General features: G+C 30.1%; 3 protein-coding genes across 3 annotated transcripts; 1 reads left to right on the forward strand and 2 right to left on the reverse strand.

Annotated features, from left to right (window-relative positions):
- Positions 1-2,486: 2,486 nt before the first annotated feature.
- LOC130969477 (uncharacterized) lies at positions 2,487-3,396 on the forward strand. The gene has a single exon (XM_057895216.1). It carries the CDS (start codon positions 2,535-2,537, stop codon positions 3,279-3,281), a length of 747 nt encoding a protein of 248 aa, XP_057751199.1. The 5' UTR covers positions 2,487-2,534; the 3' UTR covers positions 3,282-3,396.
- Positions 3,397-5,654: 2,258 nt separating this feature from the next.
- Positions 5,655-9,997, reverse strand: LOC130967884 (chaperone protein dnaJ C76, chloroplastic). Its single transcript, XM_057892923.1, has 9 exons — positions 9,609-9,997; positions 9,125-9,253; positions 8,906-9,035; positions 8,693-8,813; positions 7,742-7,823; positions 7,591-7,644; positions 7,148-7,186; positions 6,960-7,059; positions 5,655-5,936 (listed from the first exon to the last, which is right to left on the reverse strand). Exons 1-9 carry the CDS (start codon positions 9,828-9,830, stop codon positions 5,806-5,808), a joined length of 1,008 nt encoding a protein of 335 aa, XP_057748906.1. The 5' UTR covers positions 9,831-9,997; the 3' UTR covers positions 5,655-5,805.
- An 8,685-nt stretch (positions 9,998-18,682) lies between these two features.
- Positions 18,683-20,653, reverse strand: LOC130970193 (zingipain-2-like). The gene is made up of 2 exons (XM_057896189.1): positions 20,167-20,653; positions 18,683-19,369 (listed from the first exon to the last, which is right to left on the reverse strand). Exons 1-2 carry the CDS (start codon positions 20,630-20,632, stop codon positions 18,771-18,773), a joined length of 1,065 nt encoding a protein of 354 aa, XP_057752172.1. The 5' UTR covers positions 20,633-20,653; the 3' UTR covers positions 18,683-18,770.
- Positions 20,654-25,442: the final 4,789 nt, after the last annotated feature.

The following is a 25,442-nucleotide window of genomic DNA, read 5'->3' on the forward strand; positions in this document are numbered from 1 at the left end:
TATTTTTAATGTATGTAAAAATAATAATTAGATTTATATTTTAAATTTATTTAAAGTTTATTAATTATTGTTATAAGCTAATAAATATAAATGTAGAATTTTTGTATAACAGATTTAGTATGTATGTTTGAAAAAGTTAATAATATAATTATTTATACTGGTATTTATAATGAAAATGTGATATTGTAAAGTTTATGGATGTTGACATGTGACCACTTAATGTTGCCGAATCGATACAACCAAATTGTTGAGGGGTATTTTTCGGTTGGTGAGTATGCTGTGATATTTGAGGATGTGGCGATAATTCTTGATCTGCCAACAAATGGTCTTCCGGTTATAGGACCGACCATGAGTAGTTTTGAGGCCTTAGAGGCCGAATGCTTGCAGCAGTTTGGGGTTGTACCAAGGAAGACGAATTGTAGAGAAAGCTTCATAAAGTTGACGTGGTTTAGGGGTTTGAAAGATCGCTTAGTCTTGATTGATAATATTCACATTAAGAGGTATGTAAAGTGTCTTCTATTTGGAGACAAGTCGGGTGCATCGGTGCACTAAAAATTTCTGCCGTTGCTCTGTAACTTCGCTGGGATCATACAATTTAGTTGGAGTTTGGCATGCCTCGCGTATTTGCATAGATTATTGTGTAGGGCAACTCGTATTGACTGTAAGGAGTTAAATGGTCCACTAATACTTTTGCTTACTTGAGTTTGGATCCGTCTACCATTTCTTGCGCCAATTCTTGGCAATTTCTGAATGTTTTCGATTGCAAACAAGTAAAATGAAGTATTATATGCTTTGAACAAGTGTAAAAAATTGTATTTTATTTTTTATAAGATAAGTTAATAAAGAGATTGTCTGACGACAGGTGGCGTAACTATGGTTATTAATTATTGTATGCCTTGACTGTTTACCTGACTAAATCATTGATTTCTTGAGTTAGCATGTGGTTATTAATGAAAACTGATTTGAAAGGTGAAATGTTTGTTTATATTGAAAAGTAACTATGGTTATTAATTATTGTATGCCTTGACTGTTTATCTGACTAAATCATTGATTCTTGAGTTAGCATGTGGTTATTAATGAAAACTGATTTGAAAGGTGAAATGTTTGTTTATATTGAAAAGTAATTTTATGTTGAAAATCGTGTATATATATATATATATATATATGAGAAAGAAATTTTGGGTTGGAATTTTGACTTATATATATTTATATTGAATAATGATTTGGTTTTGAAACTGTTGAAAAGAGTCTGAGAATATATATATATATATATGAGAAAGGAATTTTGTGTTGGAATTTCGACTTATATATATTTTTATATTGAATAATGATTTGATTTTGAAACTGTTAAAAAGAGTTTGAGAAATGTAGTTTGGATAGAAATCTTAAAGGGTAATAAAGGAAAATGAGTATGGTTTGATTAATTTTATCAAAAAAGATATGTCTTGAGTACTTTTAAAAATTTTAGAGTAATTAAAGTAATGTATTTGAGGACAAATATTTTTTGGGATTTTCAATTAGGGTTATTAATTTCTAATTGATATGACCTTGAATCTTGTTAAAAGAATTTTAAAACCAAGAATGATTTTAAATATTTCGAGAAGAGTTTTTAAACTTAAAGTGAAGCTAAAGTTAATTTTAAGAAATTGGTAAATAAAATGAGTTTATATTGGATTACTTCTAATTAAAGGGATATATTTTGAAGAGCATTTAATAAATTTAAAGTATTTGAATTTAATTTAGCGCAATAAAGTGTTTTAAACTTAGAAATAAAATTGAAATCTTAAAAATTTATTTTAAAATTGAAAGTGATTTAAGAGTTATATTCGTAGTTGTGGGTATTTTAAATAGAACTGAAGAAGTAGATTATTAAAATTTTGTATTCCAATTTTACAAATTTATAATCTGCAACTAGGAATTTATATTTTTTAAATTTTAAATTTTATTTAAAAAAATAATATAATCTCTTTTCATTTATTTTATAAATGAGATAAAAAAATATTAAAAAAAATTATTTAAAAATAAAAAAATTATACTTTATTTTTTAAAACAAAAATTTAAAATTTAGACGATCCAAATTCTACCATTAGATCATTGTAATCAAACTTTGGAACCTTGACTTTCAATGTTTCGAAATTGCATATTAATGGAAGAAAAACAAAATATTTTCATTGTCCAATTTTCCAAAAAAGAAATGTATATCGGGATATGAGTTTTGTCATATCCATGAAACCCGACAAACAAAAGAAATTTTCATTAAGCTTCCAAGGTTGCATATTCGAATAAAATGAGAATATAAATAAATAAAGCTAGCGTGTTCAGCACCAAAAATAATAATAAAACTTTTGGGCAGTGCCAGTGGCAATCAATGTAATATGCCACTCAGAAATAATAAACAAATAGTCGCACAATTTCTCTTCTTATCTCCAAAAAAAACTACTCATCATTATTTATAGATATTCTTCAACCTCCTCATATTTTAGTTGAATCCATATTTCAAAGTTCAAAAATCAAAAAAAAAAAAAAAAAAAAGAATGGTTGGTGCTGAACAAGTTCTGAAACTCCTAGACTCCTATTGGTTTGAGACTACAATCTTAAGCAACAAAGCCCTTTCAAAACTTGATCAATATTCCCATAATAAGAAGGTGGTGGAAGAAGGAAAAGAAGAAGAACAAGTGATTCATATAAAGCTCATAGAAGAAGTTGCAAAAGCAGCTAATAATACACTTGAATTCAGGTCCTTCAGTGATCAAAACTTGGGATACACGGCATCTGTTTTCTCCGATTCGCCGTCGCCGAATTCCGTCCTCCCTTTACAGAAACTGAGGACAATTCCTTCCGGAACAGACGTAAGAGAATTCGCAGTGGAAAGTTCTAGAATCCATGAAAACCAACGCACTGTCAAAAGAAGAAGATTCAAGAACAGAGGCAATTTTTACAGCAGCAAGAGCTTAACGGAACTTGAGTTTCAGGAGCTGAAAGGGTTTATGGATTTGGGTTTTGTGTTCACTGAAGAAGATAGAGATTCAAGGTTGGTTTCTTTGATACCTGGGTTGCAAAGACTGGGAAGAGAAGAAAACGAAGAACAGAACAAAAACGATGAAATTGCTTTGGTTTCGAATTCTAAGCCTTATTTATCAGAGGCTTGGGATTTTTATGAACAAAAGGAGATTAGAAATATTTCATTGTTCAATTGGAGGGTGCCAGTTTTGGGAAATGAGAATGACATGAAGCACAATCTTAAGTCTTGGGCTCATACAGTTGCATCTATTGTAAGATAACCCTCGGCCCGAAATTCACCTTTAAGTTATTTTTATGTGAAATTAATAGTTAAAAATTGTAAGATAATTTAATATATTTGATTAAATTGTAATCACATAAATAATCGTATGTAAAATTTCATCTAAAAAAATACTTTACTTTTTTTTGTTATTATGTATTTATCTTTTTTTTTGTTTAATAAAAAATCTTAATTGTAGATATCTTTTATCCAATATGTAAAATTTTTTACCAAGATTTATTTTTCTCTATTTTCCTTTTTATTTTTGTCCCCATTTTTGTTTAGGCTGCAATTGAGGATTTTAGAGATGGACTCGAATCGCTATAAAATTCAAGAGGGATAAAATGGATATAGAGATATAAAGTATAAGGATTTGAATGTTCAAAACTCATTTTGAAGTTTATTCATAAAGAGAGATAATTCTTGAGAGTAAAGTAACCTTGATTTGCGTTTTGGACATTCCTGTACTAGTTGATTTTGCCATCTTGGCAGGGTAAATTTGTTTTCTTCCTCTGAAGAATCTTGATTTGTTTATTCAAATTCAAAGTTGATATAAAGATATTTTTCACCTTCAATTAATTTTTTGTTTCTTTATTCAATAACTGAGCAATACAAATAACATTAGACAGGTGCCGTTAGCGTAGTTGACACGGGGACCTCATCAACAACTTAAATTATGTTGTTTCGTGAATAATAAGATTGGTTGGGCTAAAGTGGAAGAGAATAGGAGAAATGGTTGACTCATAAATTAATAATATATTTTCATTATTGTAGGGGATGATGTCTCTTAGAGCATCTTTATGATGTTAGTATTTAAAAATAGAAATAGAAAGAATAACTGTGTGGGTGTGTTTTATAAATACGGGGCTATATATATGATAGATCGGTCTATATATCGTAAGGCATAAAACACTACTATTCCTTAACAATTTAAGATATTTCGCCAGTATTTATTGGACTCTTTTAAGTACTTACTAGTAAAATATTATGCAAAAAAATATTATCGATCTCAATGCATCCAAATTAGTCAATCCTTATAAAATAATAAATCTCATATTATATACTATGTAGTTTATTTTTGTAAAATAGGAAAAACTTGACAAACAACTGTTTTCAAACCAAAGTTAAACTAATTTATTTGTTAGCTTAAAAATATTTCTCCAGTTGGATCAATTTTTATTACTATTTCACATTTAAATATAATATTTTCTCATATTTATATTTCATAGTTTACAAATTATTATACCTTGTATTTGTATACAGTATCGATGAAATATAGTCTTGATTTAGTAAAATATTTTGAAAATGTATTTGTGCTTTCTAAAAGCACAAATATCTTTTTTATATTTGGTAAATAAAAAAACTAATATTTTTGTACTTGCAGTTAAAAAATTAGAAGTATTTTAAAAGTACTTAAAGATGTATTTTTTAAAGTTAGTTTATATTTATTAAAATGAAAAAAATTTAATATAACCTAATATATTCATAAATATACAATTTTGTATATCTTTATATTTATGTTTATTATGATTTATTTATATTTTAAAAGTTATTTTATCAAATACAATTATTATTGATTATACTTATTAATAGTCATTTGTAAGTTGATTTAATAAATATAAATGCTACAATTTTTTAATGAAGTCATGTTCATGTGAACACGACACTCACATGTGTGTCTTCTGTATCTAATTGTCTCTTAATAAAAAAATACTTATCTGAACACGCTTGAACACACTTAAATATTATCATATGTTATCGTATCCAATCTTATCATGAATCTTTATTTTTTAAAAAATATTATATATTATTATTTATTAAAATCACAAATACATTAAAAACACTTAAAACATTAATTTATATTTTAATATCTATAAAATTTTTATATATTATTGTAATTTATTTAAAAATTATTTTATATTTTATATATACATTGTATTTCCGTGTCTTATAACAAATTAAAATTCGTGTTCATATTTTATAGTATATTTTTAAAAAAATAAATCGACCAATATTCTGAGTACGAATGAGAATGACATGATTTGGAAAAGAAAAACCCAGTTGCGGTTAACTGGATTGGATAAGAAGGATGAGTGTGCTATGGTATTTGTGAGAGAATATTCTCCCCTCATTCACGACTATTTAAAATGGAAGATACGTCGATGACGAAACAAAAATTTTGCTAATCTAACAACAGCTCACAATATTGTTGTTTGAATCAAGAAGTTGACAATTTAAATGAAACAGCTTAATTAGTTGGAATTCCATCACTGTTGGACTATTTTTAAACAAATCTCCATAAAGTCATAATAAAAGCACATTGAAGTAAAGTAAATTTCTTCTATTATTATATTATTATTATTATATCTTACCCTTGTAAATAACGTGTTATATTTACTTGACTAGAGTTGTTGCATATACAATAAGAAATAGACTTGCATGATTTAATTTTAGACTATGGTCAATGGATGAATTAATTACAGGGGATTTGTAGTTACATAGAAGATAGAGTGTAAAATATTGGGTCAGTTGTCGTTGCTTGAGGCAGCTTCTGGAAGCTTAAAAGTTGGAGGCTTATCAACACCCCTTCTTGAGTACTCCCTCCATCTTCTAGCAGCAGCAGCAGCTCTTTTTGCTCTTTCTTTCACTTCCTCCTCTGCAATAAATTATTAACATCTCAAATATCATAACTGCCAATTTGCATAGAGAATATATATCTCTCATATTTTGGTAGTTGTGAAAAAAAAATATCTGTTAATCTTTATAATTTCATCAAATTTTTAATTATATTTTTATAGTTTAAAAGTTTGTAATTAAAATCCTATACTAAATCAAAACTTTTAATTAGGCCCTTTCTAATTATTTTTTGTTAAAAAATATTTTTTTTTGAATTATTCGTTTTTATGTTTGACGTAGAATGAATTATGGAATGGAAAAGTCTAGGGGCCAGCAGTTTTATTGAATTTTGGCCAGCATGTAACCAGTAGAGGAAGGTGAGCCATTGGATGAAATCTCACACCATCAAATCATCATTAATGGCTAGTTGATGGCTGACAATCACAAAAATTGCTGGCCCCCTAGCATTGCTCGGAATGGAATATTCTAAAAACACATATTCTAGAATGATTGTATTTTTCTTTTAAAAAATAACTAATAAAAAATTTGGTTAAATTATAAAAGACTAATACAATAACTAATACATAAACCAAATCATAAGGCATAACTAGTCATATCAGTTGTTCAATGTGTAAATGTGTAATTTGTATTCATTATTACATCTTGTAGTTTATTCTACTGCACACGACCTCTCAATCGAGAAATTATTGCATATTTAGGTGGATTGTGTGTCATTCATTTACAAAGTGGCAGAATATATTACCATTTATTATGAATAGATTCGTATTTTTATTCGAAATGTCACTTTATAAATGAAAGAAGCATATTCCAAATGCTCCATGATGAGAATGCAATAATTTATCCCTCCTCACCATTGAATGTGGTGTGTGATCTATATACGATGGGTCTCACATTCAATCTAATATTGAAAGTGTGTCTAGGCCATAAAATATTTCTAAATTGCTATATCAAAAAATGAAGGGAAACCTTGGAATGACAATTTAGTTATAGGTTCAAGTATGTGTCAAGTTACACCAGTTTTTGCAGTTTGACATGGCCATACCTGAACTTTGGTATTCTTTTGGTTTTGCCCATAAGTTGTCCCAGTATGAGTTTGTTGCATCAGTACCCTTCTGCTTCATCATTCTCACTTTTGCTTGCTCCTTCAAGAAACTCATCACATTAATAAAGTATTCAATTCAGGACATGGTTTTTTTGTGGAAAGATAAATCAGAATATAAGATTTATTACCAAGACTTTTGCTTGCCTCTTTTCCCATCTGCTACTTGCCTGTCATAAGATCAAGTTAAGAAGAAGTAGAACGCGTAAATAATCCGCACATATATGGTACACTATGAAGTATAATATCCTGAAAACGATTCTATTAATCCATAGCATTATGGGCCGTATCAAAAGCTAATTTTAAGTTGTGAACATAAACAATCACACCTTTATGCTTGAAGTTGAAGCAACCGAAATCGCAACCACAATTTAAAACCATTTGAGTTTGATTCCTTAGCTAATGATACTTAGATGTTTTAAGTTGAAAATTCAAGGTAATTCAGTCAGGTTTCGGAGCATGCAGAATATGGTCATTTCAAGCATATTTCAAACTGAGAAAGTCTATTGAACCCCCTCAACAAAATGCAAATTAAGAAGTTATAAGAAAAACTTTGAACATGCAAATAACTTACCATTCTGAAAACATCACTTGATGCTGACCCCATACCAGAAAGCATTAGGGCAACCTGCAGAGAGGTATAAAACAAAGAAGATGAAGACAGAAAACTCATGAATAGAGATCATAAGAGGAAAAAAAATTGAAGGAAGAAACGGACTTCTTACATTAACTCTCTCTACACGGCGCATCTCGTCTTCAAGTAGTGACAATTGTGCAGCTGAAGTCCAATGAATGCAGTCAACAGGGCTTGAAAAATAAAAAATAAAAGAAATCAACAATCTCGATCGGCTTAGTTGCTTCACAAGGTTAGAATTCTAGCTCTTCGAGATTAGTATCTCACTGATGGCTCAAGATCCTACAGAAGGAGGCTTTTTTTGCAACATTATCATACCAAAGGTTATGAAGTTCTAAGATCTAATAGCATCAACAGATAATAATATATATCATCTAGAAACTTGAGGAGGAAAAGTTCTTGTTTCACATATAAACATGAAACTGAATCCTGGTGTAATGGTACCTTGTTATACCTCATAATGGATTTTAACTACAAATGAAGGTTCTGCATTTGGAATTAATGATCAGTTGAATGAGTTAACCCTTGGATGTTTCGATACGTATGTATATTGTTGACAAAGGACGAATATCAAAACATGTGATTCGCATGCTTTCATGAAAATTCAATTGACATGCTTACATAATGCATCCCTATACTGAATAACACTATATTTTTCTTTCTTTCATTTTGGTAAAATGAATAGCCAAAAATTTTGAGAGTTTAGCTTGTCTATTATTGTGTGTTGAATCTGGAGTTCATGTGCTATATTATTGTGTTTATGTTTTGCAAATCACTCGAAATGTTAGTTTATACGATGTCGTATGGATTTCTCATCATGACTTGAATATGTTTCTCTTCTTCTTTTTTTTTTTTAACTAAGATCAGTATAAGAAAAAGATATTAGATACCTCAGACAGTAATGAAAAATTGAGGTGGCTCAATTATACTTATATCATGCTTTAATTAAATCCTCAGAAAGAAAGTTGCAACAAGTGACCAAAATGGATGATTAATAATCAATTAGAGTCATGCAGAGAGAAAATAATAATAATAATAATACCAAGTATCAATTGCTTGTTGAACTAATTCAGGGTTCCCACATTGGCTGTATACTCTGGCTCTTCCAAAGTCCTCTTCTATTGAAAACACATCAGGGGCCACATTGGCACAATTTTTGCATCCTGTTCAGGAATTTTGCAACATAACAGGAATTTTTCAACTTACATAACATAACTTTCTAGATATATCATTGCAAAACTAAGTTAAAAAGTACCTATGCAGCTGAATTCATCAACAAAAGCATGATCCTTTGGGCTAGAATCATCGAGGAAGGGATTTATTGATGTCAAAGAATAGCCGTGAATTTCGTCGTAAACCATGCGTTGAACAGGATCGCTTAGCACCTGCACACTGCAATAGTCAATTTACAATGGAGAAAACATAGGGTAAAGTTTCAATGAACATAATTTAAGATATTAAAAATGAAAAATACTGCATAGACTTCATTGATGAATGTGCAGAAATTTGTAGTCTCCGGGTCATTGCCACTCAAATCAGGGTGACAAGCTTTCATACAATTATAATAGGCCTTCTTGATCTGTGCCGGTGTAGCGTCCGGAAGCTAGTAAATTCCACCAAACAATAAATTTTTATTAGTTTCATTTCATTTTTTTTAGTGGATTTTAAATTTATTGAAGCTTTTATGATTAAGATTTTCACAAATCATATTACGAACTTAGTAACTATAATTGGAAAAGAATTAGTTAGTTGGCTAAAAGAAACTACCACTATTCCAACTGATAAGTGAACCATAATATTTTGATGAACATTAATGGTCAAAATAAAAAGAAACTTTGACTCTTTAACCAAGTGTCAGAATTTCATTACTTCTAGTAATTTTCCTTCCGTTTTTTAATAATTTATGCAAAACTAATAAGAAGTGAAAAAAAAAAAAGAAATAGAATTTGATCAATTACCAAGCCCAAAACTGCATAATAGTCATCAGCAACAGCATCAGTGGTAGAAAAAGATTCCTCAGCGGCAACTCTGAGCCTTCCAAAATTGAAGCCTCTTCTGTTACCATTGTGTGTTACGAAGCTCCAAGAATTTGCAGCGTTTGGCATTACACGCCATGATGATGTGGTTCTTGGACACAGACTCAGTGAAGGATTTTGGACTGGAGAGAGTAACTGAGCCATTCCAATACCAAGTCTCTACCGAAATTGAGTATAATAATGATAATTGTGGGTGGTTGTTGGATATTGTTGAGAGTGGAAAATGGAGTATTTTGCAATATTTGCGGAGGGAGAAATTTTGGCGTAGAAGGGTGGTGTTGCTGACATGGCAGTGTCACAGCCAAAGACATTCAAAAGAATCTGCACGAACCCTGAGATGAATCTATGAGGGGGAAAAGAACGAGGACGAATTGGGTTTCACTAGAGGTGGCACGTGTCCTCACGTGCACAGGTGTTGCATTGCATGGTTTGTCACTTGCTTGCCTCGTCTTGTAAGTTGTAAATTGTAATTTTCTTTTTTTGGTAAACGCTTGTGTTGTAATTTGCAAGTGCCTTTTAGTTTTGTTTTGGCGTTGAAGTGCCACTACGATAATCGGCAAAAGATAAAAAAGTTGAAAAGATTTGTAAAACAATAAAATAAAAATTGATTATTATTAAATTTATGATTTTATTAGGTGGGAATTTTATAATTTTGATTTAAGTTCGATGGATAAATTACTAAAAATGAATTCGAATTATCCTACTGCTGACAAAAATATTATCAAATAATTTTTGTTAACATAAAAGTAAAACTTTTAATTTTACACATGTATTTTTGTCATGTTTTTAAACAATTTTAAAGATATTTTTATTAATGACAAAATTCAAGAATATTTTTATTAGTGATAAAATAACTCAAGTATATTTTTTGTGGTTTATCCAAAATTAATTTTATTGGACAAATTACATAAATAAATAAAATTTATTTTAAGAGTAAAGTACTAATTTAATACTGTTCATTTGCCTGAATAACAACACGACCCTTAACAAAAAAAAAAGTATTTACTTCGTTCCCTATTTCTATATTCTGTCTGCCAATGCGGTCCTTCTATTACTTTTGTCATCAAAGAATAACGAAACTTGTTTATATATCTCATTAACCTGCTTAGCTAGAGAGTTAAGGTTGTGAGGTGGAGATTAGAGACCCACGTAACTTATTAGAAAGGACAAGAGCATATCTATCTTTTTCCATGTGAGCACAAATAATACTATTTTGTTCTTCCAGAAGATGTTTCGTTTTACGCCTTATAGATTTTTCTATAAAACTCCCTAGACCCTCTCTAACAATTATAAGAAAATCCTAGTAGAGGAACCTTTTCCTCCTTTGAGGCAGTTGTGAGTGTGCAAAGTTGGAGGGATGTGCTCACAAGATTGTTGACGGAGTCTCTCACGATGAAGTTGATGGAACTTGGACGGCGCTACTAGCGAAGTTTGGATGGTTGTTGTTGATGTCACGAAGTGTAGAGGTATATTTCGTTGTCCCTCTCTCTTTTTATGTGTGTGATATTGAGTATGACATGCAACTATTGTTGTCTGAATTCAGCTATGGTTAAGGTTTAGAAATATTAAAATATTTTGTGTATTATCATGTCCTAGGAGTTTTCTGAATTTAAATAATATGAAAGTGAAGAGCTTTGTTTAAAAATAATTCTTTATGTAATAAATTAAACAAAGTTAAAATAAAGTAATAGAATTAAGTGTTTATAATAAGATCAGATTAAAATGCTTGTGTAATATATTTAGAGTTTTTAATTAGGATTTAACTTAGGCCTTTTAATTTTTTAGATGGTTAAATATCTGGTTGTCCTTGTGTTTCATCAAGAGAAAAATTTTAAGAAAGACAATGAAGAAGTTCTACACTATTTGTATGAAAAAGTTCAAAAGTTTTTACCATTAAATGTTGACCTAATTAATCTTTTTGATTTGGTAATTTTATTTAAAGAGTTAGGCTACTTAAAATATAAGACTATGTACTGATATGATGTGACTAATTTTGATATGGAATTTGGGCTTCATGTCATTTAGAGAATGGAGAGATTAATGAACTGAGGGAAGCTCTTCTTAAAAATAGAGACGTGGATGAGTTTTATATCTATTTCAATCAACTTGTGAATCTGCCAAAGGTAATTGATATTAGAGTTAGGGAGAAAACTGTGATTTTGAGTGAGAAGACACTCTCTAATTCATCATCATCTTTCTCTAGTGATGAATTTAAAAGTATTGAGAATGAGGGTTATAAGCCTTCGCTTCTTAGATATTAGTATGATAATAGTAGCAATGACAATAGTTTAAAGAGAAGAAAAAGATAAAGAGTCCTATTAAAAAAGGGGTGTCACCTAAAGAAAGTAATAAGACTGGTGCTTCTAAGAAAGGGATTAACTCAACAAATAGTAGGCCAAAGATGTCCCAAAAATTACTAAGAAAAAAGTCTCTAAAAAATACTCTAGTACTAAAAAAAATTTTGTACTTAGAGATGAGATGAATAAATAGAGAATATAAGATGAGAATAGTGAGCCTGGGCTAGATGTGAAAAGTCCAAGAAGGTCTAGGAGAAGTGAGTCCGTTGGAGGGGGACTTAGTGGACATGTAGCTAATGTGGCTGATGGAGCTGAAGATTTCATACCTAACCCAACTACAGCAGAATTGGACAGTGATTTTGAGAAACTTTATGACTATGAAAGTGAAATGTTTAATAGCCTAATATCATTTGAAGATGAAGGCAAGACAATTTATGATTCTTTTAATGGAGACTCTGAATATGGTGAGGTAGAATTTAAGGTTGGACAAATCTTTTTCACTATAAAAGTCTTCAACAAAGCTTTGAAGAATTATTTTGTTTACGAGGGTAAAGATATATTGTATGTTAAGAATGAGAAACATAGAGTGAGGGTAGCTTGAACAAATAAAAATTGTCCTTGGTTGGTTTTCACTTGAAATAGTGCAAAAAGTTGCTTTCCAAATAAAAACTTTATATAATGAGCACTCTTGTAGAAAGATATTTTGATAGTAATTTGGTTGACAGATCTTAGGTGGTTAAAAAATTGGTTAAGAGACTTCTCATACAACCTGACCTTAAATTAAGAAAAGTCATAGATTATATGATAGAGGAGTAAAATGTTCAACTTAACCCAAAAATGACAGCTAGAGAAGGTTATAAGAGAAGTTATGATCGAAAATGAAAGAGCATAATATAAAAAGGTACGTGATTATCTAATGGAATTGCATAAAAGTAATTCTGGATCAACAATTCTAATGGAGACAATCTCCAATCTGAATCTTTGCCACTATTTGATAGGTTATATATCAGTTTGGATGCTCCCAAAAAAGGTTTAAGGAGGGATGTAGACCACTGATTGAATTGGAAGGCTCCTTCTTGAAAAGCTAGTATGGTGGATAGCTTCTAAGTGTAGTGGGACAAGATGCCAATAACCACTTCTATGTCATTGCATATGCAGTGGTTCCTAATAAATGCAAGGACACTTGGAAGTGGTTCTTGACATTCTTGCAGGAAGACCTAAAAGAGGTAATACAATTTGAAAAGAATTTTATTTTAAATCAATAAAAAATAAATTCTACAACCTAAATTGTTCATATTCATGTATGATATGTTATTATGTACTTATTTATGATTTTATTTAATTTATGTAACTCTCTTGTATTGTTGTTTTTCTGATTATGAAAGGGCTTAGAATAGAAAGTGATGCCTAATGCACATATAAGAGTATATGTAGAGGATATTGAAGTGTTTTAAGTGCAAAACATTCCAAGAATTTAGCACATCCATAGAAAAGTTAAAGCAGATAAATGAGGGAGCCTAAGAGTATACGCAGAGGTTTGATCCTGCTATGTAGGGTAAAGATTATTTTCCATGAATCAAAAATTGATAATATTACAAATAATATGTGCGAGGTATAAAACGTTAAGATTGTCGATTACAGGAGAAAGTCAATACTTACAATGTGTAAGCACTTGAGGTCTTACATTATGAAGAAAAGAGTTGTGAACAAAAAGAAGTTAGAGAATTACATTGGCATGTCAGCCCCAAGTGGATAGCAATCTGGGCTGAAGACAATAATGAAATATTTTTTGAAGCTCATAGGCAAAGACACAAAGTTGGAGTAAACTTATAAAATAGAACTTCTACCTGCAAGCATGTTGTTGCATCCATGACTAAGATGGAGCTAAAGTTAGAGGACTTCGTGCACATGTGGCTCACAATGGACAATATCAGATCAATCTACTAACATTGCATCAAATTAATCAACAGTAAAGAATACTGGGTGCCAACTGATTCACCTAAGTCATTAATTACCTCTCTCAATTAAGAAATCTACTCATCTTCTAAAAATGAAGAAAAGAATTCATTTTGTTAAAGGAGAGATACATTTTAATAAGGCTAAAAAGACATTTGAAGTGACCTATAACAAGTGTGGCCAAAAGAACAATTACTACCAAACTTGTTCCAATCCCTCAAAAGATTCTAATTGAAAGCATATGACCAAGAAGAAAAGAAGAGCTAACAAGAAAAATATTGTATCAATGAACTCTACAAATACCACACAAGTATTGTTACTTTAGGGTACGATTTATCTTATTTAAGAAATGATTAAGGGTTTAAGTATTACATTATGTATTAGTCAGGGGTTTAATTGTCTGTAAATATAATGGTAAGGTATTTAATATATCATTTTTGAATAATGATTTATACAGGTCCTAGTAGTAGAGAGAGATAGTCAAAATGACAATGTTGTAGGATGTTAGGAACTACCATAGGTTCAGTGGTGAGTAGTTTTCAAAAGTATATTTCAAAGATATGCTCGTAATCTTTATATATATAAATTGTATGTTGTTTGTAACTCTAGACAAAGACCAAAAAAAAAAAAGAAAAAAAACTACCTAAATCAACTCTAAAGAGAATGACACTAATAGCACAAGGGAATGAAATCCCATTTTCACAGTTTTCTCCCCAAGAAGAAGTTATAATCTTTCTCCCAATTAGAATTATGTCATTACAGGATATAAATAATTGTGTGATATATAAAAACAATTTTGTTATTTATAGGGAGCATATGAAATTATCAACTTAAAACCTCCCACCCCTATAGACCATATCTTATCACAAAGGATAAAACACCCAATTGTTAGGCTACCAACTAAATCTACATTTGTTTCAATTTTTGTAGTGCATCAAAATTCTTCCATCGTTGACCTTTTTTTAAGGCCTCATGTTTCATCTATTACACAACTTTCTAATAATATTGTGTCTAATATTCCTAGTAGATCTACGGTGCCTAAATCAAGTGGATAAGGTGGAGTCATAACTGAAACTATGGCAATAGCAACCTCATCAAGATTCTTCAACTTCATCCTCCTATTCTTGGATTTAGACCTCTTATGAAGAACTAAAAATGTACTCTTAGATTTATATATAAACAAATGTAGACTGTCTTTTTTGATAAACTAATTTCTAAATAGCCACTATATGATATTTTGTTGGTTACTTTTGTGATAGGCTAAGTCTATCATGATTTTCAAAATGTTTATGTTTGTATCTCTATGTTGGTAAAGGGTTTATCTTTTCCACTTTTAAAAAAAATTTATGCACGTAATGTGAGACTTGACAACAATATCCAAATTCGTGGGTACCCAACTTGCCCCCTACTCAGTCGGATTGGGTAATAACCTAATTCGAAGTGGGATGGAGTCGAATTTGGGGTGAATCCGTCCCTACCCACCCCAAGGTATATATATATATATATATATATATATATATATATATATATATATATATATATGCCAATAATAATAATAATAATAATAATAATAATAAATATATAATATAATATAGATATATAAAAATGAATAAATTTTAAAAATATATAAAATTCTTTTAGGATTTGTACCACACATCCTTAGCCTCAAATTTGTAGAACCATAGTCAAAGTCTTCCACTCTTTTTTAAATAGAGTTACCGAATCTATTTCTCAATCACTTTGTCGTTTGTCCAGACATCCACACCTTCCTTTCTACTTAATTGATTATGTATGCTCTACCACTTCACCATATTCAATTACCAACTACATTAGTAATCGTAGGTTGAACCTCACCTATCATCACAACTTTGCTCACGCTAATGCTGTCCCAGAACCTCAATCTTACCATTAGGCAGTGAAATATGATGAGTGGCACCATGCCATGGCTGAAGAACTCGACGCACTCGAAACCAACAAAACCTGGGAATTGTTTCCTCTACCAAAGGGTAAACACACCATAGGGTGCAGATGGGTCTATAATGCCAAGATGCATGCAGATGGAACTCTAGAGTGCTATAAAGCTCGATTCGTGGCGAAAGATTTTACACAACAGTCATGCATTGATTTTAAGGATACATTCAATTCTGTTGCTAAAATCACTACATTGCGCATTCTTCTCACCATTGCAGCTGTAAAGCATTGGACCATGTTGAAACCTGACATCAACAACGCCTTTCTAAATGACGAGTTGAACTAAGAGGTGTACATGAACTTATCTCTTGGACATCCAAAAAGAAAACAAGGTCTAGTATGCAAGCTTGTGAAAATTTTTTATGGCGTTCGACAAACATTGAGGCAGTGGTTCACCAAATTTCGCACAACCTTGACTTAGGATGGGTTCAAGCAATGCAAGCAGGATTACTCGTTGTTTTCATTGGGCGGGAAAATGATACCACTTTCCTAATTGTTTATGTCGACGACATTATTATCGCTGGACCAAGACATGAACTAGTGAGAAAATTTAAAGAACAGCTACAATCAATTTTTAAATTGAAAATTTTGGGTGATGTAAAGTTTTTCTTGGGTCTGGAATTAGTTCGCTCAAAGCAAGGAATTTCTTAACACAAAAGAAGTATATCCTTTTCCTCCTCGAAGATACTGGTTACCTTGATTGTAAGCCAGCATTGATACCTATAAAAGACAGCTTGAAGATTCAAGCTGTAGAAGTAGGAGACCCAATTCCAAATGCTTCAAGCTACCGAAGACTGATTGGCAGATTAATGTACCTGACCATATCCAGACCCGATATCACGTTCATTATAGTACCAATTCATGTTCGATCCTCGCATGCCACATCTCCATGCAGCCCATAATGTCTTCGGTACTTAAAAGGTGCTCCTGGTTAAGGTCTCCTCTTCTCATCCAATTCCAAGTTTAACATCTCTTTCTATGCCGATGCAGATTGAAAAAGTTGTTTGAACACACGTTGATCCACCGCCACCGATTACTGCACCTTTCTTGGAGACTCCTTGATCTCATGAGAGAGTAAGAAACAAAATGTAGTCTCTCACAGCTTAACCAAAACTGAGTATAAAGCCCTTGCTAAAGCCGCGTGTGAAATAGTTTTCGTAATTTCTTTGTTCAAGTTTATGAACGTTAAAATTAGTTCAATAATACTCTTTTGCAGGGACAGAGCTACATTGTAGCAAAGGAAGGCAGTGGCCCCTCCTAATTTTAATTTTTTACATGTAAATTATATGTAAATTTCAGTTTAACCCCTTCTTAAAATTTTATTTTAGTTTTATTTTATTATATAAATATTTTTTGCTCTCCTCTAATCTTTCATTTAGCTCCGCTCCTACTCTTTTGCTATAACATTTCAACCATTCATATGGCCACGAACCCTTCACTTCATGAGAGGTCAAAGTAGGTAAAAATTGATTGTCACTTCATCTGAAAAAAAGTTGAATCGGAGATAATAAAGCTTGTTCATGTTCATTCCCAAAAAGCATCAAGTCGCAAACATTCTAACGAAGGCACTTCCTACGCTGCAATTCCGCTTCCTCATGATCAAGTTGGAAACATATAATTTGTATGTTCCCATTTAAAGGGGGATGTTAGCTAATACTCCAGTATATTAAGTTAGCTATAGTTAATTAAATTAAAAATACTAATTAAGAGTCCTGCACTAAGTTCACGTGCAACAGAGCAGCAACAGTAGTAATATATATAATATATGAAAGAGCAGTCTACCAGAATTTGACTAATTAAACTTTTGGTACAAATCTGTAGACCCTTTTCAATATCTACATTTCCAAAAACAATGACTCCTTCTATCTCCTCTCCTACACTATCCTAAATCTCCATAGCTCTACCATGATTACGGCCGTTCATTATGCCTTGTTTGAACACATACAATTGGTATAGACTTTTGATAATCGATCTCATCAAATCGAAAAAAGTACTTCAGCGAGAAAAACCCTAGCCGAGAAGCAAATCCCTATTTGGCCACTCTTCATTTTTACAATAACGGCCGTTTACTAATTTTGACCAGTGATATATATGATTCTCTGATTTTGTTTTATGAAATTATTATTATTATTAATGACCCGCGTTAAAAACTGATTTAGTTTAATAAATTACATATGATATGATGATTATTAAAATATAGAGAGAATTATATAGTCAAAAGCTTGGCAAGCTCCATATATATATATATAGTACTCGCAGACGTAACATACCATTTTGTTATATATATTATAAAAAAGTCTAAGAAACAACAATTTTATTAAATTTATATCAACATATAACTAAAAAAAATAATTTTATATTATTAGATAAAATCTGATATCTTTAAAAATATTATTAATAATTACTTAATGATTATAAATCACAAAAATTATTAACTCTATCACTTTTCATATATTATTTGTACTCATCTTTTCACACCCGAGTTGACCCGACATATATATATATTTGTCTTGTTTTTTCGGTCATGATATATTAATTTCTCGTAAACATGCCGAACCCCACCTACATATAGTGAGTCCCACTTAATATTAATATACCGTAAAAAATTAAACTAATTTTAGGATTCACCGAGGATCGAACTCTTGACTTTTCAAATCTAGAATTCTAATACTATATTTGAAACCATTCATCCCAAAAGCGTAACCTGACAAGACAATGTAACACTAATGGTTATATCTCTAATACTTCTTAGGCCATTGGCTCCCTGTAATATATTCGGTAGACATATACTGACATATCCCACACGCAGCGACGATTACGCACACTTAGAAAAAAAAAATCAAAAGAAAATGACACTGGGTTAAATAATTGGATACGAGGGATTGTTGGCAATTCCGCATAACCCTTCTTTGGCATGAATATCTCTCTCTATCCTCATGTACCCTTTCTCTCCCCAATCAGTACCCCATGAATTCTTTATTATCCAATACTTAGTACCATCCTTAGCTTTACCATAACCAACTACCGTAACGGCATGATCTGGCTCAATTCCACACTTCCCAGTAAAAATACCACTGGAATAAAATTGAAAATCATCCCCACCAGCTTGAACATAAACCGACACTGGTTGTTTTGCCACAGCTTTGAGAAGAGCCTTTTCGTTATTGGAAGGAACCTTCTCGAACCCTTTTATCTTAGCTACATTGTGTTTTCTTGTTTCCTTCTCATTTGCCTTACAAGTCTTATCAACTCCTTTGTAAGGGTAGTTTGACTCACTCGTTATTCCTCCTTTCTTTACAATGAATCTAAATGCGTCTTCCATATAACCACCTTTGCATCCTGTTGTGTCGCCTCTGACACAATCTACTAGTTCTTGCTCTGAGAGAGACACCAATTTACCTGTAGTTATTTTGTGAATACCTTCAATTGAGGCCACAGTTGAAAACGCCCAACAACTATCTGTTTTCAATACAAGAATTGAAGAATATTAGCATATAATGTTTGTAATATATATTAGTTATAGTTATAGTTATAGACTTATAGACTAACATCATAATTTTTGTCATTAAATTAAATAGAATACTAGAAAAATAGAAATCAAAATTCTATTGCTAAAATTATTCGTATTGAATGAAATAGTTGGTCCAATTTTATATTATCTAAAGATTATATATATAGAATTAGTAACAAATTTAAATGAGTTCAACCCTAGTGGTTTTACTAAAATTAGGCATTTATATACATAGAATTAGTAACCACTTACTTAATTATTAGCATAAAATTGATGCTTCAAATCAAACTTTTATAAATTAGAGTAATATTAAGGAACTAATTTTTTCAGCTAACATAATTTTTTTTTGAAATATTTTATCTATTTTAAATTTTAAATTTTAGTAAACTAAAAATTGATTTTTTTATAATTTTTTGGATTCAGCTAATCTTATCTTAAGGACACATTTTAAAAATATAATAAAATTTTTTAATGTTTTTTATATTCTTTTATGACGTTCTTAATCTATGTTTTTAAGTCATATATAACTTAGCAAAATTTAATTTTTATATATTCTATATCTTTATCTCTTATGCCAATTTTTATTGTCCTTTCTATCATCCAATTATTATGATCACATAATTCCATCAAAATTTATTTTGGTTATTGTTACTGTATGAGTTTATGACTTAAATGTCTCTTATAACGAAATAATGCACCATCAACGTAATAACAATGCATGATGCTTTTAAAAAAAATTACATACAACATCCGCCTTGGTCCTTGATTGGTGTAACAACTCCTCTTTTCCTCCAGTCCACAGTTTCTGGAATGTCAGTTACATTCTCATGCCGAAACGGCTTCGTTTTGAATTCCATGGTCGTCCCCGGCCAATTACTCTTGGGAAGGCCATTAAGAGAAGCCTTGAACTCTTCAACGCTTAGGTCCGCAAATCGGTTAACACTAAGCTTGAAACTTTTGTCCCCAGCCCCATTGAAGGACTCAATGAACTCAACATTGTTCTTGAATATTCGGAACCTTCTTTCTTTCTCTTCACCATCCTTATACACTTTTCCATATTCTTCCATCCATTTCTCATGTCTCTCTCTTGTGCATGTAGACTCAAATAGTCTGCGTGACATTGTTACTTGAGAGTTCCATAAAGTGAGAATGAGTAAGAAAAAAATTATTTGGTGAAATTGGATAAACGAAGTAGTAGTCATCATCGTCATGATGATTGCACACTAGTTTAGCTTTAAAGTGTATGTGTGATGACATAGAAATGAAAGAAGAAACGTTTACAAGGATTGCATTGGAGGCATGCAATAACTACTATATATATACAATTCTTTTGGAGTGGAAATAAGGGGAAATTATTTCAACTGGAGATACTTTAGACTTATTTGTTTATAGAGACAGGACATAGAGATATAAAATTGTGTTTCGTAGAGAAAAGATAGACACAAATAATGTATCGAGAAATATTAAATTAGTGTATTTTGTGTTCATCCTAACAGAAAAAATACAGAAACATTAATAAGAGACACAACTTATTTTTTATTTTTTTTATTTTTTGTTAATTTTTCATAATTATATTTTTTATTATTATATTTTTTATCTCAAAATTTTTTAATAAAAAATAAAAATAAATTAAATTTTTATAATTTATTTTAATTTATTGATAAATAAAATATAAAAACACAAAATTTTATATCTCTATTTATTAATATTTTATCTTATTTTATTCTCAATGTCTTATCCTATTCCCTTCTTAAAAATAAACCAGCCTTAGTGCATGACATGGGGGCCTCCACCACTTCGAAGTTCAAACTTTGGATAATATTGTAAGAAGTACTAGTTAATCCAGTGTGTTATGCTTTATCAAAGTCAACTAGTCAACGTGCTCTTGTTATCGATGGAAGATCCTTTTTCCATCCAATTGATTTTTTTATTTAGATGTGAATGCATGATAATGGTCCCTTTTAATTCAAACCTTATTGGATAAGTTGCTACCATCTCAGAAACAAAAGTGTTTCTTAAACACCAAATAAAATTATTGGGCTGTGTGTAAGTGTGTTGATGACTCTATCATCTTTAACATTTTAATTTTGATTTGGTATATTTCCATTCTAATATTTAAACCTCTACTTTTGAAACTTTAGATTTTGTTGGTTGTTAATTTGATATATGTAAGATTTTATAGGAATTATATTAGGAATAAAATTTCCAAACTAATATTTCTTTGCTGTTAGGTTCTTTTTTTTCTCTTTTGCTTTTCTAGTAAACAATATTGAGTTGCTGTGTCTTGATGAAATGTGCCTTCATTTTGAATTATTCCTCAATTCTGAGTTGCTGTGTTTTGATTTTAGTTATATCGTTATGTGTTGTGATTTCTAATTGTTTTTAGCTAATTTACATGGGTAATATTAGGAAATTAATTTTTTTAACAAAATATCAGTCAATTTTTAAAATTATTTTATGATTTAATTACTCTGTCAGTTTTTATAGTGTTATTGAATTTTAGTCTCTATAATTTTTTTATTAAGTCTTTATACTATATCAAATTTTGTAATTAAATCTTTACTGTAATAAAACTGTTGGAATTAGCGAAATAATTCGTTAAACAAAACGAATATGCATATCACTTGATTGAATATTTATTATAATTTAACAGAATATTTCATTAATTCCAACATTTTTGTCACGTAGGGGCTTAATTACAAATTTTGATATAACATAGAAATTCAATTAAAAAAAAATATAAGGACCTAATTGAAAATTTAGTGAAACTATAAAAGTCTTTGAAATAATTAAACCTTATTTTATTTATTTTAAGTTTTAAATCCTAAATAAAAAAATTTTAACTTTTAATTTTAAATTATAAATCTCTAAACACTAAATTCATAAAAAACAGATTTTTATAATTAAAAAAGTTAATTTTTTATATTATTTCATTTATATTAATTTGCAGTGTTCTAAAATATGTGATTATAATTTTATGGTCAATGTTTTTCAATTTGATATAAAATAACTGTGACATTTGTTTCAAAAACCACCGTGACCAGATCATTAAGCTAATAAGACTATGAGTTCGTTTGGAAAGTAGCAGAAGCTATTTTTTTTAATTTTTAGATTATGAAAAGTCACAATTTATGTGTTTGGCATTATTTTAAAAAAAACTTTTAACTTTTCGAAAAGTTAATTTGCATCTTTTGAAAGAAGTAGAAATATATGACTTCTTGCTTTTTGAGAAGTCATTCTACCACTTACTTAAAAAAAATTAATTTTAAAACAAAAAATCTATTTTCCTTCTTGATTTTATGAAAAATACTGACCCTTCATCACCATTTTTACACAAGGTCTGCTAGAAGCACTCGCCTTCCACCATCATTCTCACGCAATGCTCCAAGTCTCACCATTTTTACGTAACATCTGATGAAAGTATTGATACTCCACATTTTCAGACAATATTACATCTGAACAACTTATTGCATATATTCCTTCTAACTATTTTTTTTATCATTTTATCACTATTTTTTATTAGTAAATTTGTATTCAAGTGTGGTATGAAATTTCAGTTTTAATTTTATTTTTTTCATATGTAATTTTATAGCTTATTATTATTTTCATAGTTAATTATAACAAGTTATTGACCTCAATAAAGGAAAAGAGAGTTCTAATAGGAGTAAAAATAAAAAATAAAAAAAGCAATAAAATATACATTGACACGCATTTTATATTTATTTTTTATTTTCACCTATCATATCATACACAATATTAGTGATTAAGTTATGTAAAATAAACATTCAATATTGGAAAGTATTTGTTATCATGGTTATTTAATATTCATTCTCTTTTTATAAAAAAAATTTATTTTTTGAATTATTTATCCAAACGTTACAACTTTAAAATAAGTATTTTTATAACTAAAAATTCAAACACAAAATAACTTATTTATAAACTATTTTTAATAAAAATCCTTATATTTTAAGTTCCTTTTTCAAAAGAATTTATTTAAATTATTTATCCAAACTGGCATATAACTTACTCAAAATAAAGGAGACACTAACCAAACGAAACATAAAGTAACTAGACTATACAATTTATGTTGAAAAACATGGGAGAAAGGAAAGACCTGACAATGGAATTCTAGTAATAGCTCAGCTATTGTATATCATTCTTTTATTTGAGATTAGAACGTACAAGAATAAAGGCAAGTGTTAACAATAAAAAATAAGGTAAAACCACTACAATATTTTATCACGGGTTAAAATTTTGACTACAGGCGTGTAATTAAAAACCATGACTTTTCAATTATGATAACTATAGATATAAACACAATAAAATAGTTTAAGGGAAAAATTTAGGTGTAGTCGATTTCACGTGAAATTGATATTTAAGAGCTATTAGATAATTTGATTAATTTGACAAAATTTTTATCTAACGATTCTCAGATATCAACTTTACCTAAAGTCGACTTCACCTGAATTTTCACTATAGTTTAATATTAGATCTATTTAGTTGCAAAGACATGAAATATCCCTTCCCCCTCCCCCAAATGAAGAACCACCCGTATTTTTGTCCTTCTCACTCTTTCCGTAGTTATCATCAATGGCATTACATTTTTAACTAATAAAAATATTTGATAATAAAAAAAATTAACTAAAATAGTCAAAATATATCTTATTTATTTAATATTAATTAATTATTATAATAATTAATAAATATTAAATAAGATAAATTTTAATTTTTTTTATTTCTTTAACATTATCATTTAATTAAACACAAAAGCAATAAAATTCAGATCTATATTAAATTTAATATGTATACAATTAACCAAAATTTTTCAATCTCATACATCCCAAATAAATAGTATATACATATTCAGTTTTTTAATAAAATAAAGATTCAAATAAATACAAATTAAATCTAGGAGGTAGAGGTTTGCGACGGAGACAACATTGGTGAATAAGGATGAGAAGAAACCGCTGAAGATAGGTTGAGAGAAAGGAGGAGACGATGATGATGCGATGACGGAAGGAAGACAAAGCAGATGCATACAAGTCTATTTTGTTGTCGCAAAAAAATCCTTGTAGAGATTAAAAAAGAAAAGAGAGCAACTCATTACATATTATTTTCTTTTTTTGGGTTGTGTTATATGGATACTTAGAATGTGAACTATTGTAGACTTATATTTTACTTATTGATAGATATACAATTTACATAGCATTTAAATTTTATTGATATAATACTCTAATAAGGTGACGATTTTACTTTAGCATGATGTGAATAAATATGTTTTGTTGAGTTTAATTTATATAAAATTAATTGAGTGTTAACTGATGCTGTGGATTGAGATTGGTTGGATTTGTGGAAACCGTAAAGGTGTATATGTCCAATTTAAGGGGAGGTTATGTCCAATATTTTTGGAGAGTTTTGTTGAATGATTTGTGTAGTATATATACTGATTAGTGTTAATAGTAGTTATGATAACTAGTGTTAATAATATATTCTCTTTGTAAACATGATGAGTGGTAGTAGAAGTTAGATCGAGTGGGTCTTGTGGTCGTAGTAGAGGGAGGGTTTTCACCGATTTTTCAAGGACTGTTCAGTCATCGCACTATACCCCGACTATCCCATCAACCCCTGTGACGTCACAGGCAGGTCTAGCAGACCAGTAATTCATCATGGTTCTAAACCCGAACTGCGTGTTTCCTTCTGCTATGCCCCCTACAAATCTAGCGATAGATATCGCAGTGGGTGATTCCTCCAATACCCCCAACAGGATGCCCCACCACCACCGCCCGTCATCCGGCTGAAGATTTGGCCCGGTGGCATGCAGGTGTGAGTATATACAATTTTTTAGTCTTAAGTTTCTGTGTTTATGTGTTTGTTAATATTAGGTCTTTCTCTGATAGGTTTGCACCAAACAACAATGCTTGCACATGTACGATCACCCGTGGTCGAGCTACACGAAGATCTCGGTTGAGACCAGCGAGTGATAGTTTCGGAAGTGGGCCGTAAGAACCCAATGAATCAATT

The sequence above is a fragment of the Arachis stenosperma genome, chromosome 3, assembly GCF_014773155.1.
Source record: "Arachis stenosperma cultivar V10309 chromosome 3, arast.V10309.gnm1.PFL2, whole genome shotgun sequence".
Lineage (NCBI taxonomy): Eukaryota > Viridiplantae > Streptophyta > Magnoliopsida > Fabales > Fabaceae > Arachis > Arachis stenosperma.

What these genes read in the sequence shown, in the direction of transcription:
- LOC130969477 (XM_057895216.1), top strand. Translation starts at nt 2,535, where the DNA reads ATGGTTGGTGCTGAACAAGTTCTGAAACTCCTAGACTCCTATTGGTTT.
- LOC130967884 (XM_057892923.1), bottom strand. Translation starts at nt 9,830, where the DNA reads ATGGCTCAGTTACTCTCTCCAGTCCAAAATCCTTCACTGAGTCTGTGT. An exon ending in TGATGAATTCAGCTGCATAG is followed by an intron (nt 8,814 to 8,905) that starts GTACTTTTTAAC and finishes ATTCCTGAACAG; the next exon opens with GATGCAAAAATTGTGCCAAT. An exon ending in CAAGTGATGTTTTCAGAATG is followed by an intron (nt 7,187 to 7,590) that starts GTAAGTTATTTG and finishes ATCTTATGACAG; the next exon opens with GCAAGTAGCAGATGGGAAAA.
- LOC130970193 (XM_057896189.1), bottom strand. Translation starts at nt 20,632, where the DNA reads ATGACGATGATGACTACTACTTCGTTTATCCAATTTCACCAAATAATT. An exon ending in CAAGGACCAAGGCGGATGTT is followed by an intron (nt 19,370 to 20,166) that starts GTATGTAATTTT and finishes TATTGAAAACAG; the next exon opens with ATAGTTGTTGGGCGTTTTCA.